This window comes from Salvelinus namaycush, chromosome 10 (genome assembly GCF_016432855.1).
Source record: "Salvelinus namaycush isolate Seneca chromosome 10, SaNama_1.0, whole genome shotgun sequence".
NCBI classification, from domain to species: Eukaryota; Metazoa; Chordata; class Actinopteri; order Salmoniformes; family Salmonidae; genus Salvelinus; species Salvelinus namaycush.
This window is the reverse complement of record NC_052316.1, coordinates 22782277-22802288: the sequence shown is the minus strand read 5'-3', so window position 1 is coordinate 22802288 and position 20012 is coordinate 22782277. Positions and strand designations below refer to the sequence as shown.

Sequence of the window (20012 nt, the reverse complement as noted above, 5' to 3'; positions counted from 1 at the left end):
CACGTTCTGTCTCCTAGAGATGAACGTACTTTGGTGCGAAAAGTGCAAATCAATCCCAGAACAATAGCAAAGGACCTTGTGAAGATGCTGGAGGAAACAAGTACAAAAGTATCTATATCCACAGTAAAACTAGTCCTATATCGACATAACCTGAAAGGTCGCTCAGCAAGGAGGAAGTCACTGCTCCAAAACCGTCATCAAGCCAGACTACGGTTTGCAACTGCACATGGGGACAAAGATCACACTTTTTGGAGAAATGTTCTTTGGGCTGATGAAACAAAAATAGAACTGTTTGGCCATAATGACCATCGTTATGTTTGGAGGAAAAAGGGGGAGGCTTGCAAGCCGAAGAACACCATCCCAACCGTGAAGCACTGGGGTGGCAGCATCATGTTGTGGGGGTGCTTTGCTGCAGGAGGGACTGGTGCACTTCACAAAATAGATGGCATCATGAGGGAGGAAAATTATGTGGATATATTGAAGCAACATCTCAAGACATCAGTCAGGAAGTTAAAGCTTTGTCACAAATGGGTCTTCCAAATGGACAATGACCCCAAGCATACTTCCAAAGTTGTGGAAAAATGGCTTAAGGACAACAAAGTCAAGGTATTGGAGTGGCCATCACAAAGCCTTGACCTCAATCCTATCGAAAATTTGTGGGCAGAACTGAAAAAGTGTGTGCGAGCAAGGAGGCCTACAAACCTGACACAGTTATACCAGCTCTGTCAGGAGGAATGGGCCAAAATTCACCCAACTTTTTGTGGAAAGCTTGTGGAAGGCTACCCAAAACATTTGACCCAAGTTAAACAATTTAAAGGCAATGCTACCAAATACCAATTGGGTGTATGTAAACTGCTGACCCACTGGGAATGTGATGAAAGAAATAAAAGCTGAAATAAATAATTCTCTCTACTATTATTCTGACATTTCACATTCTTAAAATAAAGTGGTGATCCTAACTGACCTAAGACAGGGAATTTTTACTAGGATTAAATGTCAGGAATTGTGAAAAACTGAGTTTAAATGTATTTGGCTAAGGTGTATGTGAACTTCCGACTTCAACTGTACATAGTGCTCTATTGTTTTTAATGGAGAGGAGTCTTGACATCACCAACAGAGATTTGTTTGGATGAAGATTCTAGCTTCATATTAAAAGATGTGGTGAACCTCCACTTATTTTTTTCTTAAATCACCCATTTGAAAGACCTGTAATTTGATGCCGAGCGAATGAGAAAGCAGCTCACTGAAGAAACAGTGAAAAGAATCCAATCTTGTCAGATAAGAAAAATCTAGCGTTAGGCTGATGACAGTAAAAGAACACTCAATATTAGATGCAGTGAAAACCATGTACACTGAACAAAAATATAAATGCAACATGCAACAATTTCAAATAAGGAAATCAGTCAATTGAAATAAATTAATTAGGCCCTAATCTATGGATTTCACATGACTGGGAATACAGATATACATCGGTTGGTCACAGATACCTTTAAAAAACAGTAGGGGAGTGGATCAGAGAACCAGTCAGTATCTGGTGTGACCACCATTTGCCTCATGCAGCGTGACTTCTCCTTTGCATAGAGTTGATCAGGCTGATTGTGGAATGTTGTTCCACTCCTCTTCAATAGCTGTGTGAAGTTGCTGGATATTGACGGGAACTGGAACAGGCCGTGGTACACTTCGATCCAGAGTATCCAAAATATGTTCAATGGGTGACATGTCTGGTGAGAATGCAGGCCATGGAAGAACCGGGACATTTTCAGCTTCCAGGAATTGTTTACAGATCCTTCCGACATGGGGCTGTGCATTATCATGCTGAAACATGAGGTGATGGTGGCGGATGAATGGCACCTCAATGGGCCTCAGGATCTCGTCACGGTATCTCTGTGCATTCAAATTGCCATCGATAAAATGCAATTGTGTTCGTTGTGTGTTGCTTACGCCTGCCCATACCATAACCCCACCACCACCATAGGGCATTCTTCTTCACAACGGTGACATCTGCAAACCGCTCGCCTACACGACGTCATATCATCTGCCCGGAATAGTTGAAACCGCCATTACTCCGTGAAGAGCACACATCTCCAGCATGACAGTGGCCATCAAAGGTGAGCATTTTCCCACTTATGTCGGTTACGACGCCAAACTGCAGTCATGTCAAGACCCTGGTGAGGAGGCCGACCACACAGATGAGTTTGGTTGGTTGTGTGGTGCAAACCCACAGTTTGGTTGGTTTGGTTGTGCAAACCCACAATTTCATCAGCTGTCCAGGTGGCTGGTCTCAGACGATCCCAGAGGTGAAGATGCCAGATGTGCAGGTCCTGGGCTGGAGTGGTTACACGTGGTCTGTGGTTGTGAGGCCGGTTGGATGTACTGCCTAATTCTCTACAACAACGTTGGATGCGGCTTATGGTAGAGAAATGAACATTCAATTATCTGGCAACAGCTCTGGTGGACATTCCTGCAGTTAGCATGCCAATTGCACGCTCCCTCAACTTGAGACATCTGTGGCATTGCGTTGTGTGACAAAATGGAACATTTTAGAATAGCCTTTTATTGTCCCCAGCACAAGGTGCACCTGTGTAATGATCATGCTGTTTAATCAGCTTCTTGATATGCCACACCTGTCAGGTGGATGGATTATCTTGACAAAGGACAAATGGTCACTAACAGGGATGTAAACAAATTTGTGCACAAAATTTGAGAGAAAAAAGCTTTTTGTGCATATGGAACATTTCTGGGATCTTTTATTTCAGCTCATGAAACATGGGACCAACACTTTACGTGTTGCGTTTATATTTTTGTTCAGTGTAAAAGCCTGCTCAGATTGGGTGGGAAAGTGGGACAATATCATGACCTACACTCCTCACAGAACGTTTGGAGGTTGTCCGTGTTCCTCTTGCCCCCCCCCCCCCCCCCCCCCCCCCCCCCACTGAAAACAGAACAGGGGCACTGCACCAGAGCTGCCTGGAAGAGAAAATAAGTGACGTGGCTCTTTTTAAAGATATCCGTTACTGTAGATAGCCAGTGAAGTGCTCCTTTGTCGTTAAAGCTGTGTCATGCTACTCTACAGGCTGCTACTCTACATAGAACTCAGACATGTCACCTAGTTGACATGAACAAATACATAGGTTTTGTCCTGGGGTTCATTCATAAAATAATAGAATATATTTAGGTCCACTGGGAAGTTGGCAGTAATCAGCTTCTTTCATTCAACAATGTAAACCTAATTTATCAGAGGTAAATTATTTTCTGTTCTGAGGGGATGTCAAGAATATAATGTGTTATTCTAACATTTAGGTCCTGCACTGAGAAGCAATGGGTAGGTACTTAATTGACCAATGCTTCATCTCTCTCTGTCCCCTTTACCCCTTTTCTGTGTCTCAGGTCCAAGAAGTCGGACCTGTCTTTGGCTCTGGAGGACTGCATGGCAGCAATGGACCTGTTCCTGAGGAATGACTTTGATGAGGCCCTGTCCAGGCTTCGCTGCAGGTGAGACCTGTACCCTGGTAATGTGTGTCCACACAGGTGGCTGGTGGTAATACACAATGTGACTGGTGCTACAATGTTCACTCTGTGCTAGTTTCATAAACATCACCACCTCTCCTGTTTGACACCCATTCAGCATTGTGTTCAAACACACCATCATCAGGTTTCTTAAATTTCCTCTGTGAATTTTCTCCTCCATTATCATGGCCTTCTCAACATTCAATCTTTTCTCTTCTTTGGCCAATCCCAAGTCCCAGTTTCTCTCCAGCCCTCCCTACTGTGTCTTCCATTTCCCATCCTTTCACTGTTTCACAACTCAATAGATGTACTTAATCCCTTTCAGTTCCCAATGTTGATATCCTGTCTTCGTTCTGAATACATGGTTGCCTAGTCTATGTATACAATTAATCTCTCCAAGTCTTGGCATATTCTGTCAGCTGTCACCCTGGGGCGAGACAAGGGGAGTGATGGTAGACTGAGTTGTTTAGGCAGAGCAAAGGTATAGGCACTTAATCTTCCCTATGGCTTCCTTTGTTTGCTATTCCAAGAAAACCTTTGTGAGAAAAGCCTCAAGAAAGCCTCCACGTCATCAGAATCCTAGTGTGTAATATTACCTAATGTGTTTGTTGAGCATAGGTTTACACAGCATTGTGTGGTAGAACAACGATAAGAGAAAATCTATGGAAGGAAAAAAACCTGTAGAGAAAGCCTGTGGTGCTGAAATAGCAATGTCTCTCTCTCTCTCTCTCCATCTCTTCTTCCCTCTCTCCCTCCTTCCCCTCCCCCCAGGCTGATGTATTGTACTGACGCAGTAAATTGGGCCAGGTATATTCCAGAACCTCTGCAGGGCAGTGAGCACACAAAGTGGCAGGCTTTCTCCCATATACTAAACACTTGTAATAATGCAGAGAGTATGTTTATACTGTGGGGTCTGCCCTTCCATATCACAGATTGATGAACACAGCAATATAATGTATGTTTTAACGACTTATGGTGTAATCGTAAAAACATACAGCAACTCAAGTCCTTTTGTTCACCTGACCTAGAATTCCTCACAATCAAATGCTGACCATATTATCTCCCAAGAGAATTCTCGTTGGTTATTGTCACAGCCATGAATATCCCCCCTCAAGCCGATACCACGACGGCCCTCAAGGAACTTCACTGGACTCTTTGCAAACTGGAAACCATATATTCCGAGACTGCATTTATTTATTGTACCTGGGGATTTTAACAAAGCAAATTTGAGAACAAGGCTACCTAAATTCTATCAGCATATTGATTGTAGCACTCGTGCGGGCAATACACTGGATCACTGCTTCTCTAACTTCTGCGATGCATACAAGGCCCTCCCCCGCCCTCCCTTCGGCAAATCTGACCACGACTCCATTTTTCTCCTCCCGTCCTATAGGCAGAAACTCAAACAGGATGTACCCATGACTAGAACTATTCAACGCTGGTCTGACCAATCGGAATCCATGCTTCAAGATTGTTTTGATGACGTGGACTGGGATATGTTCCGGGCAGCCTAATATCGAGAATAATATCGATCTATACGCTGATTTGTTGAGTGAGTTCATAAGGAAGTGCATTGGAGATGTTGTACCCACTGTAACTATTTAAACCTACCCTAACCAGAAACCGTGTATAGATGGCGGCATTCGCGCAAAACTGAAAGCGCAAACCACCGCATTACACCATGGAAAGATGACTGGGAATATGGCCGAATAAAAACAGTGTAGTTATTCCCTCCGCAAGCCAATCAAACAAGCAAAATGACTGTTTAGGGACAAAGTGAAGTCGCAATTCAACGGCTCAGACACAAGACGTATGTGGCAGGGTCTACAGTCAATCAGACTACAAAAAGAATACCAGCCACGTTACGTACACCGACGTCTTGCTTCCAGACAAACTAAATACCTTCTTTGCCCGCTTTGAGGATAATACAGTGCCACCAACGCGGCCCGCTACCAAGGACTGTGGGCTCTCCTCCTCCGTGGCCGACGTGAGTAAGACATTTAATTGTGTTAACCCTCGCAAGGCTGGCATCCCTAGCCGCGTCCTCAGAGCATGTGCAGACCAACTGGCTGGTGTGTTTACGGACATATTCAATCTCTCCCTATCCCAGTCTGCTGTCCCCACATGCTTCAAGATGGCCACCATTGTTCCTGTACCCAAGAAGGCAAAGGTAACCGAACTAAATTACTATCGCCCCATAGCACTAATTTCTGTCATCATGAAGTGCTTTGAGAGACTAGTCAAGGATCATATCACCTCCACCTTACCTGCCACCCTAGTCCCACTTCAATTTGCATACCGCCCCAATAGGTCCACACTGCACACTGCCCTATCCTATCTGGACAAGAGGCATACCTATGTAAGAATGCTGTTCATTGACTACAGCTCAGCATTCAACACCATAGTACCCTCCAAGCTCATCATTAAGCTTGAGGCCCAGGGTCTCAAAAGCAACGGCACCGCCCACAACCGTAAGGCTCTCCAGAGGGTGGTGCGGTCTGCCCAACGCATCACCGGGGGAAAACTACCAGCCCTCCGGTACACCTACAGCACACAATGTCACAGGAAGGCCAAAAAGATCATCAAGGACAACAACCATCCGAGCCACTGCCTGTTCACCCCGCTACCATCCAGAAGGCGAGGTCAGTACAGGTGCATCAAATCTGGGACTGAAAGGCTGAAAAACAGCTTCCATCTCAAGGCCATCAGACTGCCGCTCGGTCATCGCTCATCCATATATTTATATGTATATATTCTTATTCCATCCCTTTACTTAGATTTGTGTGTATTAGGTAGTTGTGGTGGAATTGTTAGATTACTTGTTAGATATTACTGCACTGTCGGAACTAGAAGCACAAGCATTTCGCTACACTCGCAATAACATCTGCTAACCATGTGTATGTGGCCAATAAAATTTGATTATTTGATTAACTATACAGTACCAGTCAAAAGTTTGGACACACCTACTTATTTTTGGGGGGACTGCACTTGAAGAAACGTTCAAAGTTCTTGACATTTTCTGGACTGACTGACCTTCATGTCTTAAAGTAATGATGGACTGTCATTTCGCTTTTCTTTTTTTAGCTGTTCTTGCCATAATATGGACTTGGTCTTTTACCAAATGGGGCCATCTTCTGTATACCACCCTTACCATGTCAAAATAACTGATTGGCTGAAATGCATTAAGGAAATCAATTCCACAAATTAACTTTTAACAAGGCACACCTGTTAATTGAAATGCATTCCAGGTAACATCCTCATGAAGCTGGTTGAGAGAATGCCAAGATTGTGCAAAGCTGTCATCAAGGCAAAGGGTGGCTACCTTGAAGAATCTCAACATTTTGACCGGTACTGTACATTTCATCAAACAGCCAGATGTTCATGAGCTACTTTATGTACAGTGGGGAGAACAAGTATTTGACACACTGCCGATTTTGCAGGTTTTCCTACTTACAAAGCATGTAGAGGTATGTAATTTTTATCATAGGTACACTTCAACTGTGAGAGACGGAATCTAAGACAAAAATCCAGAAAATCACATTGTATGATTTTTAAGTAATTAATTTGCATTTTATTGCATGACATAAGTATTTGATCACCTACCAACCAGTAAGAATTCAGGCTCTCACAGACCTGTTAGTTTTTCTTTAAGAAGCCCTCCTGTTCTCCACTCATTACCTGTATTAACTGCACCTGTTTGAACTCGTTACCTGTATAAAAGACACCTGTCCACACACTCAATCAAACAGACTCCAACCTCTCCACAATGGCCAAGACCAGAGAGCTGTGTAAGGACATCAGGGATAAAATTGTAGACCTGCACAAGGCTGGGATGGGCTACAGGACAATAGGCAAGCAGCTTGGTGAGAACAACAGTTGGCGCAATTATTAGAAAATGGAAGAAGTTCAAGATGACGGTCAATCACCCTCGGTCTGGGGCTCCATGCAAGATCTCACCTCGTGAGGCATCAATGATCATGAGGAAGGTGAGGGATCAGCCCAGAACTACACGGCAGGACCTGGTCAATGACCTGAAGAGAGCTGGGACCACAGTCTCAAAGAAAACCATTAGTAACACACTACGCCGTCATGGATTAAAATCCTGCAGCGCACCCAAGGTCCCCGTGCTCAAGCCAGCGCATGTCCAGGCCCGTCTGAAGTTTGCCAATGACCATCTGGATGATCCAGAGGAGGAATGGGAGAAGGTCATGTGGTCTGATGAGACAAAAATAGAGCTTTTTGGTCTAAACTCCACTCGCCGTGTTTGGAGGAAGAAGAAGGATGAGTACAACCCCAAGAACACTATCCCAACCGTGAAGCATGGAGGTGGAAACATCATTCTTTGGGGATGCTTTTCTGCAAAGGGGACAGGACAACTGCACCGTATTGAGGGGAGGATGGATGAGGCCATTTATCGCGAGATCTTGGCCAACAACCTCCTTCCCTCAGTAAGAGCATTGAAGATGGGTCGTGGCTGGGTCTTCCAGCATGACAACGACCCGAAACACACAGCCAGGGCAACTAAGGAGTGGTTCCGTAAGAAGCATCTCAAGGTCCTGGAGTGGCCTAGCCAGTCTCCAGACCTGAACCCAATAGAAAATCTTTGGAGGGAGCTGAAAGTCCTTATTGCCCAGCGACAGCCCCCAAACCTGAAGGATCTGGAGAAGGTCTGTATGGAGAAGTGGGCCAAAATCCCTGCTGCAGTGTGTGCAAACCTGGTCAAGAACTACAGGAAACGTATGATCTCTGTAATTGCAAACAAAGGTTTTCTGTACCAAATATTAAGTTCTGCTTTTCTGATGTATCAAATACTTATGTCATGCAATAAAATGCAAATGAATTACTTAAAAATCATACAATGTGATTTTCTGGATTTTTTAAAAAGATTCCGTCCCTCACAGTTGAAGTGTACCTATGATAAAAAATTACAGACCTCTACATGCTTTGTAAGTAGGAAAACCTGCAAAATCGGCAGTGTATCAAATACTTGTTCTCCCCACTGTACATAGCAACACAGACAAAGGCTTGAAAGAGGGAAAAGGCACTGCAATGACATCAAAACAGCCAGCGTCATGCTTTTCATTTCACAGCTTTAGCGTTTCTGATTAGACAGTAAAATGATGCATTGCCTTCTGCTCTCTGAAGCTACTATTTACCTGTACAAACATGCATACTGGGTAGGAACAGCAGCGGGCCTTACGTAATTGTCCTATCCCAATCAAGGACTTGCCAGTCCCACCTCATTCCTGACAACTATTGTAAGAGAAATGTCAAGATTGTTATAATACTGTTATTGCATTAAATTGTTGTTTTATGCAACAGAATAGAGGGTTCATATAACTCTATTGTGTCTGTGAACTGAAAGTGGGCCTCTGGGAGATTTAACACTGACAGTGGATTTACAATGGATTGGGGATAAACCTAACAAGACCGCATTCCATAGCATGATTAGTGTATGTGTGCCTGACTGGAAGGTACCAGGAAGAGATGACTCGGGGCCAGACCCTGGTTTGTACACAATGAGAGGTTTTTACATCAGATACTGTTGGCTGTGAATTATAAGTATCTTTCAAACAAATCTTAACCTTGTGACCCATTCCATACATCTATTGTTTGTCATGTAGACTGAAGGGGGTGTATCTTGGCTATAAAAGACCTTTGTACCTTTGTCTCGGGGCTCTCAACGAATCATCTGAGGGTGATTCATCGACCAGCCATCATTATCGTAGAGCACTCAATCGATTCACTTTATATGTGTGTGTTGTATTGACCTGCTCCCATATTTAATAAGTGAATAAAGATTTAGTTGAAGTATAACTCTGACTTGTGTGATACGTTTGTCTCTCCTCATTTGATAGTAAAGAAATTAGCCACCACACTATATGTGAGTGTTGTACACTAGGCATGGAACTGTTGATAGTGTATACATCGTGAAAGGTGAGGGAGGGGCTGTCCATCTATACTGAGAAATATGTAGCGATGGAACACACATGTTCAGACAAAGGGTGTAGCGTAATCGCCTAGCCAGGCTCCGTCTCATTTGGTGTTCAACATTCTTCTGTAATTTTGGTAAATAACAGGTAATATATGGCAATCTATGGTAACTTTCTTAATGTTTATTCATAAACCGTACCAGTCAAAAGTTTGGGCACACCTGCTCATTCAAGGCTTTTTCTTTATTTGTACTATTTTCTACATTGTAGAGTAATAGTGAAGACATAAACTATGAAATAACACATATGGAATCATGTAGTAACCAAAAAAGTGTTTTGGTTACTACATATAAAATATATATTTTATATTTGAGATTCTTCAAAGTAGCCACCCTTTGCCTTGATGACAGCTTTGCACAGTCTTGGCATTCTCTCAACCAGCTTCACCTGGAATGCTTTTCCAAAAGTCTTGAAGGAGTTCCCACATATGCTAGGCACTTGTTGGCTGCTTTTCCTTCACTCTGCAGTCCAACTCATCTCAAATCATCTCAATTGGGTTGAGGTCGGGTGATTATGGAGGCCAGATCATCTGATGCATTCCATCACTCTCCATTTGGTCAAATAGACCTTACACCGCCTGGATGTGTGTTGGGTCATTGTTCTGTTGAAAAACAAATGATAGTTCCACTAAGCGCAAACCAGATGGGATGGCATATCACTGTAGAATGCTGTGGTAGCCATGCTGGTTAAGTGTGTCTTGAATTCTAAATAAATCACTGACAGTGTCACCAGCAAAGCACCATCACACCTCCTCCTCCATGCTTCACTTGTCTATCTCCACAACAGTCAACAACAGAAGCTAGGCAGCAGGCACAAACATCCCAATTCATGGCCTGTTTTTACCATTCTGCACTTTCTCATGACTAAATATCTCTTGATTTATGTCTTCCTTTTAAATAAAATGTGTATGGTTTTTGATGTGACATACATTTGATGATAAAGTGTATATTCACACATCGTGAAAGTGAGTCACACAAAAAGCGAAACTTTATTTTTGATAGGTAAGGTGCCCAGGACGACACTACTCATCTTGTGGCTAATAGACTAATGATTTTGTAAATGCTGCTTATTTTTGTACAGAAGTCCTCTCGGTAGTCCCATTAGTTGTTTTGTGGTCAATGGCAGTCAAATGTCAGGCATGCAGACATGCAACATTCCAGTTAAGAGACTTCTGTCGCACCTGCATTGTCTCATAGCTACTTTGACTATGGTGGAACTTTCTGGGAACCAGTCAGACCAGCACTCTTGGGTGTGCATTGTCAGACCTGCAGTGTCACATTCAGGGACTTAACTTGGGCCTGTTTCCAAGAGAACATATTATAACTTAGGGTATTTTCACATATAGTTCTCTTTAAAACAACCGATCTCAGTCCTCTTTAAAGTGAACTCTCGGGTAAAAAAATTGCAAAATAACTTTGTTCTCTTTGTATTCACACTGCCCTTGGCTTTGAATGAGGACTCAACTCTTTTGCCTGTTCACCTATTTTGTGGTCCGTCCTCTTTGCATTCACATTGCTATATTTACAATTGAAACCAAGATCTTTTTCCCTACATTCTCTTAATGCACTCTGGGTTTTTACAAATGCGGGACAAGCTATTACATCAGAATGTGTTATTCGACAGCTAGATATACGTACTTATATTTTTGAAGCTAATAGATTGCATTTAGTTAAAAGATGAGACATAATAATTGTAATCAGAAGATACTATTAACATGTAAATATTATTGGTAACAGAATAAATAGCTGAAGAATAACTGCGGATTAAATAATACTGTAATCGAAGATTTTACACCCAATGTAGGCTACTGTCACACCCTGACCTTAGAGAGCCTTTTTATGTCTATTTGGTTTGGTCAGGGTGTGATTTGGGGTGGGCATTCTATGTTTTGTTTTTCTATGATTTTGTATTTCTATGTTTTGGCCGGGTATGGTTCTCAATCAGGGACAGCTGTCTATCGTTGTCTCTGATTGGGAACCATACTTAGGTATCCCTTTTCCCTCCTTTCTTTGTGGGAAGTTAACTTTGTTTGTGGCACATAGCCCTTAAGCTTCACGGTTGTTTTGTTTATTGTTTTTGTCGGCGTCATTTCTAAATAAAAGGAATATGTACGCTCACCACGCTGCGCTTTGGTCCTCTTCATTCGACGGCCGTGACAACTACTGCCCCTTTAAGAGCTAGAATAGATTTTGAACCCTATGTTGGTGTCTTCTCATGCTATTCAAACCCTACAATCGAATAAACAGCTTATGTAAAGAAATAATCTTAACTAAAAACTCCACACATGTTTTGGAATTTCTTTGCATCCTTGACAATCGCTAATCAATAGGCCTAACCAGTGGCGATTTTAGCATATAAATCTTGGTCGGGCAAAAAAAAAAAAAGTGGGAACATGCCAGCAAAGCCACAACACTTAACAATACATGAATTGCACTATAACGGTGACAAACGCTTCCCACAAACTGTTAGGGCCTACATAAAGCTATCCCAACAGCAGAGTCCCAAAAGCAGTCCCAACACCTTATCACTGCTACACCTGGCTATCAGCTGAGCCTTGTCTGGCAGCGAAACAGTTCATTCAGCCTCATTTACTGCCTTTAAAAAAAAAACATAGCTGATATGGCTGACTTGCTTAAACAATTAAATAAATGTGGTTTCTACTGACAATTGAGATGTGCAAACTATAGCATGAGGGGACAACAAGCGGATAAGAGGCAATCCGTAATTTCGATTAAGACATTAATGAGCGAGCGACGACGGACGTAGTCAATATAACTATTTGTTCAGCACTTTTGTACAGTGACAGAATTCAGAACATGGGCCGTTCTTACAGTGTACTCCCTGTACAACAAGTCAGAACCGTAGGATAAATAAATGGGTCATATAAAAAGACAATGAAAGCTCTTACAATATTCGATGATTACATTTCTCTAAAACAGGTTATTGGCTACATGTGCACCACCAAGTCAGAAAAGTAGGTGAAATTAAGAGGTGAAAATCGACCAAATTATTAGGGTGAGGCACATTGAACGCTGTTTGGCTCTCTTTGACGTGTTAAATAAGCTTTTCATTTGACACGTCAAATAACACAATTCTATTATAGAATGTTGTGTGTGCTGAATTTGAACGTGCAAGCCAAGCACCATCACTCCTATCAGTAGCACTGTCAAAGTTGTACAAAAAGGTTTGCAAACAAGCACACACCGGCCACGAACGATGTTTTTAAAATACCGCGTTGGTGAAAATAGACCAAATTATTAGGGTGAGGCAAATGGGCTATTAACAGCTTACTACACAATACACTTAGTATAACTTTCTTAGCTACAGTATACATATCTACCTTGCAAATTACATCATTTATGCAGCAGCATACAATACATTTTTGGACTCACCTTGTGAAGGTGATGTGGCGGTCCTTTGTGGACAAATTTTGTCATCAAAGTCTGGCATTCTCTGGATTTATAGTGGGAACACACAGCCACTCCACTGAATAGCAGGCTAGTGGTTGCTTTGCAATGCTTGCAGTTAGCCACTGATTCCTTACAAACCACTCATTGTTGAATTTGCGATTTCCAACTTGTGTAATCTTAATGTCCAATGGCCGATGAGCACCGATATGTTTTATCTATAATTTATTTTCATTATTTCTCTTCATATGACAAGGCTTAAAAATGATTTGCCAGTAGATTGTCGCCTTGATTCATGATGATGACTGCTAGCTAAGACTTTGAAAGTAAGATGTTGACATGATCAGTCCAATCTAAGCTTCTGTACATATAACGTGATTTGACGTGATTTTATCTGTGGCCAATGATCTTTAGCCTTGTTGGAAGGGCACTTGTAATATAACTCTATGGCAGGCTCTGCTCCACCTGCCCTGAATGACGGGTCGCCACTGGGCCTAACCAAAAACATTGTGGCTACATTGATCATCCTTGAGATGCTTCTACAACTTGATTGGAGTCCACCTGTGGTACATTCAATTAATTGGACAAGTTTTGGAAATCTGTACACCTGTCTATATAAGGTCCCACTGTTGACAATGCATGTCAGAGCAAAAACCAAGCCATGAGGTTGAAATAATTGTCCGTAGAGCTCCGAGACAAGATTGGGTCGAGGCACAGAAATGGGGAAGAGTACCAAAACATTTCTGCGGCATTGAAGGTCTCCAAGAACACATTGGCCTCCATCATTCTGAAATGGAAGAAGTTTGGAACCACCAAGACTCTTCCTGGAGCTGGCCACCCGGCCAAACTGAGCAATCGGGGGAGAGGGGCCTTGGTCAGGGAGGTGACCAATAATCTGATGGTCACTCTGACAAAGCTCCAGAGTTCCTCTGTGGAGATGGGAGAACCTTCCAGAAGGACAACCATCTCTGCAGCACTCCACCAATGAGGCCTTTATGGTAGAGTGACCAGATGGAAGCCATTCCTCAGTAAAAGGCACGACAGCCCACTTCAAGTTTGCCAAACGTCACCTAAAGGACTCTCAGACCATGAGAAACCCAGAATATCTGGTCTGATGAAACCAAGATGGAATTCTTTGGCCTGAATGCCAAGCGTCACGTCTGGAGGAAACCTGGCACCATCCCTATGGTGAATTATGGTGGTGGTAGCATCATGCTGTGGGGATGTTTTTCAGTGGCAGGGACTGGGAGAGTAGTCAGGATCGAAGGAAAGATGAACAGAGTAAAGTACAGAGAGATCCTTGATGAAAACCTACTCCAGAGCACTCAGGACCTCATACTGAAGGTTCCCCTTCCAACAGGACAACCCTAAGCACACAGCCAAGACAACGCAGGAGTGGCTTCTGGACAAGTCTCTGAATGTCCTTGAGTGGCCTTGCCAGTGCCCGGACATGAACCCAGTCGAAAATCTCTGGAGAGACCTGAAAATAGCTTTGCAGCGACTCTCCCCATCCAACCTGACAGAGCTTGAGACGATCTGCAGAGAAGAATGGGAGAAACTCCCCAAATACAGGTGTGCCAAGCTTGTAGTGTCATACCCAAGAAGACTCGAGGCTGTATTCGCTGCCAAATATGCTTCAACAAAGTACTGAGTAAAGGGTCTGAATACTTATGTAAATGTGATATTTCATTTTATTTTTTTATACATTTTAATACATTTCTAAAAACCTATTTTTCCCTTGTCATTATGGGATATTGTGTGTAGATTGATGAGGGGAAAAAACGAATCACTTTTAGAATAAGACTAACGTAACAAAATGTGGAAAAAGTCAAGGGGTCTGAATACTTTCCGAATGCACTGTATTGCACTGTTGAATGCACTGTTGAATGTCAATGACTATATACTTCAGAAAGGATTCACACCCCTTGACTTTTTCTACATTTCGTTGTGTTACAAAGTGGGATTAAAATTTGATTTAATTGTCTTTTTTTGTCAACAATCTCTCAAAATGGAAGAAAAATGTTAACAGTTGTAAAAAAATATGAAAAATAAAACACTAATACAGTATATCTTGATTAGATAAGTATTCAACCCCCTAAGTCAATACATGTTAGAATCACATTTGGCAGCGATTACATCTGTGAGTCTTTCTGGGTAAACTTTGCACACCTGGATTGTACAGTATTTAGGTTGTACTATAATTCTTCAATATCTGTCAAGTTGGTTGTTGATCAACTTGACATATCTTGCCATTGATTTTCAAGCAGACTTAAGTCAAAAATGTAACTAGGAGACTGAAGAACATTCAATGTTGTCTTGGTAAGCAACTCCAGTGTATATTTGGCCTTGTGTTTTAGGTTATTGTCCTGCTGAAAAGTGAATTTGTCTCCCAGTGTCTGTTGGAAAGCAGACTGAACCTGGTTTTACTCAAGGATACTGCCTGTGCTTAGCTCTTTTCCATTTATTTTTATCCCCCAAAAAACTCCCTTGTTCTTGCATGATGCAGCCACCCCCATGCTTGAAAATATGAAGAGTGTTAGTGATATCATGTGTTGTGTTGGATTTGCCCCAAATATAACGCTTTGTATTCAGGACATATAGTTCATTTCTTTGTCACATTTTTTTTTGTTTTACTTTTGTGCCTTGCATGTTTTGGAATATTTTATTCTGTACAGGATTCCTTCTTTTCACTCTGTCAAATAGGTTAGTATTGTGGAGTAACTACAATGTTGTTGATCCATCCTCAGTTTTCTCTTATCACAGCCATTAAACTCTGTAACTGTTTCAAAGTCACCATTGGCCTCATGGTGAAATCCCTGAGCGGTTTCCTTCCTCTCCTACAACTGAGTTAGGAAGTACGCCTGTATCTTTGTAGTGACTGGGTGTATTGATACACCATCCAAAGTGTAATTAATACTTCACCATGCTCAAAGGGATATTCAATGTCTGCTTTTTTATTTTTACCCATCTACCAATAGGTGCCCTTCTTTGCGAGGTATTGGAAAACCTCCCTTGTCTTTGTGGTTGGATCTGTGTTTGAAATTCACTGCTCGACTGAGGGACCTTACAGACAATTGTATGTGTGGAGTACAGAAATGAGGTAGTCATTCAAAAATCATGTTCAACAATATTATTGCACACAGAGTGAGTCAATGCAACTTTTTATCAAATCAAATCAAGCTTTATTTATATAGCACGTTTTGGACACAATGCGCTTCATAGGAAAAAAACATTAAAAAACTAAATTAAAAACTGAAATATTTACTACACAACAAACAAGAGGGTAAAAACAAAAAAATAACAATAAAAACTGAAAGACTCAAAAAGGTGTAACTTGTTAAGCACATTTTTACTTCTGAACATATTTAGGCTTGCCATATCAAAGGGGTTGAATACTTTTTCAGCTTTTCATTTTTCATTAATTTGTAAAAATTTCAACAAACATAATTCTACTTTTACGATATGGGGTATTGTGTGTATGCCAGTGATAAAATCAGTCTGTAACACAAAAAAATGTGGAAAAAGTCAAGAGGTGTGAATACTTTCTGAAGGCACTATACTTGTGCTCCTCCTCTTTTCAAGACGTGCAAAGGAATATTTTTTGTTGAGTCATCTGATTGCATTTTGAGAAGGCAACAATAGCTGCTAAAAATAGAGCTGAATATTTCTGTGCTGTCTCTTTCCCCCCCTTCCTAGAACCAAAGACAGCATGTACCATGCACTCACATACGCCACCATACTGGAGATGCAGGCCATGATGACCTTTGACCCGGAGAACATCCTGGCAGCTGGTAACACCATGAAGGAGGCTCAGGCAGTGTGTCAGCGGTAAGGCTCATTTGTAAAGGATCCACATTCAAAGAGCAGGAAAATGTCTCCGCACCCTTCCAGTTAGATGCACATTTCTTTAATTGTGGATGAGCTTACGTCAGTCTACCTTCATCAGAGCATGTCTCCACAAACAATAGTGGGACAGATGAGGCCACACAGTGAGCCAGTGGTAATTACAGACACATGTGGTAATCTAAAGTACCCAAAAGGGCCACTAGATGTCATAATATCAGAAATACAGTTAAAATACTATAAAATATTCTACATGTATTTCTACTAGAACAAAATCCATGTACAAATAAAACATTTGGTGTTCGTATAAGGAACCCATACTCTCAAAAAGAGAGCAATACAGCCGAAAAGAGGCATTAAAAAATGGGTCCACATAAAATATATAGATTTTCAAAGTTATTTTTATTTAATAAATTCAAAAACAAAAGTTTTGACTCAGTGGAAAGGCTCCCTCCCTTATCAGATCTATTCAATCATGAAGAGAGGAACTACATGATCCGATCAAGTGAAACCACTTTGTGAATTGTGTAACACGTGTTTTTAACCAAGTAAGTCTCATTTAACTCTCGTATTATGAACAACAACAATATACAGAGGAAATCCATTTGGCTCTTGATAAACCTGGCCATTCCACTGGGGAGGGACTCTGGCTATTTTGGGAGATGTCCATCCTGGTCTGTGGTGGCTGGTGAGCTCCATGTTCTGCGAGATAATCACAGAGCAGATATCACCCAGGTTCTATCAGATCTTGCTGGCTGGGGGAGTTTGAGTGGCCTGTAACAGTGAGCTCTGGAGTCAGTGTGTGAAATGTCCTGTACGGACGCTTCTTTCCAAAGGCTGGAACACACACACACAAACTCCCGGACTGGGCCTGCCACACCTTCTGAGACCCTGGGGGGGCAGGGGAACCCCATGACACAGCCATCTGCCTGGCTACAAGGCCCAGGACCCTGTGTTAACCTGGGAGACGCTCTACATCTTATCAATATAAGCCATGGAATGTGGCTGGGTCACACTGATTTGCATGAAATGTAGATATCTATGCAAATACAACTTTTATGTTTTCCCATGTTTCACAGTAAACCACTCATTATACGTGTGTATCTCCCTTAATCCATATTATTCATCTAATTCTGAAACCTGATTTTAGTTAGAAATACTCTCTGTCAATGTCTGTCTGAATGTGGTTACTACATGTCACCGTTTTTCAATATCCAAGCACAGGAATGTGTTTAATTCCCAGATTCTTAGCTCACACATCCACAGACTGGTGTTGAGTTGTTGTGAACAAACACTGCTATATCTGTCTCATCAAACACTGTAATGTGGCATGTTGGATTTGGAGTGTAATGAAGTGTATTCTCTCCCAGGTTCCGCAAGAAGTCAACCTTTAGCAACAGAAACTCCACAGAAGGTTAGTATAGTTAAAAGATACTTACTTCAGTACATTCCACTTAGACATAGACATATTATTTTATCACAGGCCTCTTATCTTATCACTCATTTCGCTAGTGTAAATTGAACAATGTTTTTTTATAGCTGTGTATTCCTAAGTAAATAAAACACAGCTGCTGTGATACTGGAGAATATACTCTGTTTTTGAGTGATTTTAATGTATTACTCCATTACTTCAAGCCATGATGGTTGTTCACTAGTTGTTCAGTAGTTGAGAATACAGTTTAAAATGTGTTTCTTGTCTGTGGGTTTATTGTGCAGCCTCCTGCTGATGTAGTGGTTTCAGTATGTCAGAAGATAATTGTGCTGTCATTTTCACCTCAGAGGAACTCCATGCTGAAGTCTGCTATGCAGAATGTCTCCTGCAGAGGGCAGCACTCACCTTCCTTCAGGTAACCCACTGCTACCACAACATCAGCAACCCACACTCTTTATCTCGCTGAAGCACTGATACAGATTTAAAAGTTGATTGTGCATTTATGATATTGTTCTTTGTACCCTTAAACGTTTTCTTTCCCCCTGTTTTTGTAGGATGAAAACATGGTCAGTTTCATCAAGGGAGGAATTAAAGTGAGGAATAGCTACCAGACATATAAGTAAGTACTCTTGATGTAGTGCATGGCCCTTATAGTGTATTCCCCTTATGTCTCAACTCATACTATAGTAAAGAATGTATATCTGTATTTCAGAGAGCTTCATACGGTCCTCCAGTCCTCAAGCTACGTCCATGGTGACAATCATGGGCATTTTGAAGGCGGGGTCAAGCTTGGAGTGGGAGCCTTCAACCTGGTGAAGGAAATGCTTCATGTCAACAATGTTTGTGGTCCAGTTTGCTGGGCTGGTAGACTGTATAGAAGGACCGTTTAGGGTGTTATGGCTATAGCTACTCTGTGTAACTCAAAGCATGGTCCTGATTGGTACAATATGTAATTGTGTCTGGCTCATCTTCTCACTCTTCCACTCCTGTGTTCTTGGGTTGTGTACAGATGATCTCCATGCTGCCCACTCGGACCCTCAGGTTGCTGGAGTTTGTGGGTTTCTCTGGAAATAAGGTAGATCTCCTACTGTTAAACAGGTATCCCTGAGATGACGTGTGAGATGCTGGACTAGACTGGGCTGAGCTAAGCTAAGCCCCCTGTGTCCTGTGTTGTGTGTGTCTGCAGGAGTTTGGCTTGCAGCAGCTGACGGAAGGCGCAGCAGGGCAGACGTTCAGGTCCTTCCTGTGTAATATGCTGCTGCTCTGCTACCACACCTTCATGAGCTTCATCCTGGGTGCGAGAAAGACTGATGTTGCCACACATCAAATGTTACCACACTGACCTTTTCAACTGCCAAAACAAGCTCTATACTGTAGCCTAGCCACATTCTGGTTGGTGGTCACCTCTACAGGAAAGGAAAATCCTGGTCATATCTTGCACAAATGTCTTAAACTAACATGAAATAACATTGTATTTTTCTCCTCGTGGCTTGCAGGCACTGGGGAAGCGGATGTGGAGGATGCAGAGAAACTCCTTCAGCCATATCTCAAACGGTATCCTAAGGTCAGTGAGAACATTGTAGCATGTACACTGAGTATACAAAACATTAAGAACACCTGCTCTTTCCATGATATAGACTGACCAGGTGAATCCAGGCAAAAGCTATGATCCCTTATGGATGTCACTTGTTAAATCCACTTCAATTAGTGTAGGTGAAGGGGAGGAGGCAGGTTAAAGAAGGATTTTTAAGCCTTGAGACATGGATTGTGCCATTCAGAGGGTAATTGGGCAAGACAAAATATGTAAGTCCCTTTGAATGGGGTATGGTG

The 20012-nt window shown here is 42.0% G+C and overlaps 1 protein-coding gene across 1 annotated transcript in view; it reads left to right on the top strand.

Moving 5' to 3' along the window:
* Positions 1 to 2154: 2154 nt before the first annotated feature.
* Positions 2155 to 20012, top strand: part of ttc39a (tetratricopeptide repeat domain 39A) — a 36449-nt gene continuing 18591 nt past the window's right edge. The window contains exons 1-10 of the mRNA XM_039001678.1: positions 2155 to 2168; positions 3388 to 3492; positions 16604 to 16735; positions 18121 to 18164; positions 18500 to 18597; positions 18737 to 18801; positions 18895 to 18994; positions 19192 to 19257; positions 19369 to 19477; positions 19679 to 19746. Coding sequence (XP_038857606.1) covers positions 2155 to 2168; positions 3388 to 3492; positions 16604 to 16735; positions 18121 to 18164; positions 18500 to 18597; positions 18737 to 18801; positions 18895 to 18994; positions 19192 to 19257; positions 19369 to 19477; positions 19679 to 19746 — 801 coding nt within the window. The remainder of the gene's footprint in view (positions 2169 to 3387; positions 3493 to 16603; positions 16736 to 18120; positions 18165 to 18499; positions 18598 to 18736; positions 18802 to 18894; positions 18995 to 19191; positions 19258 to 19368; positions 19478 to 19678; positions 19747 to 20012) is intronic.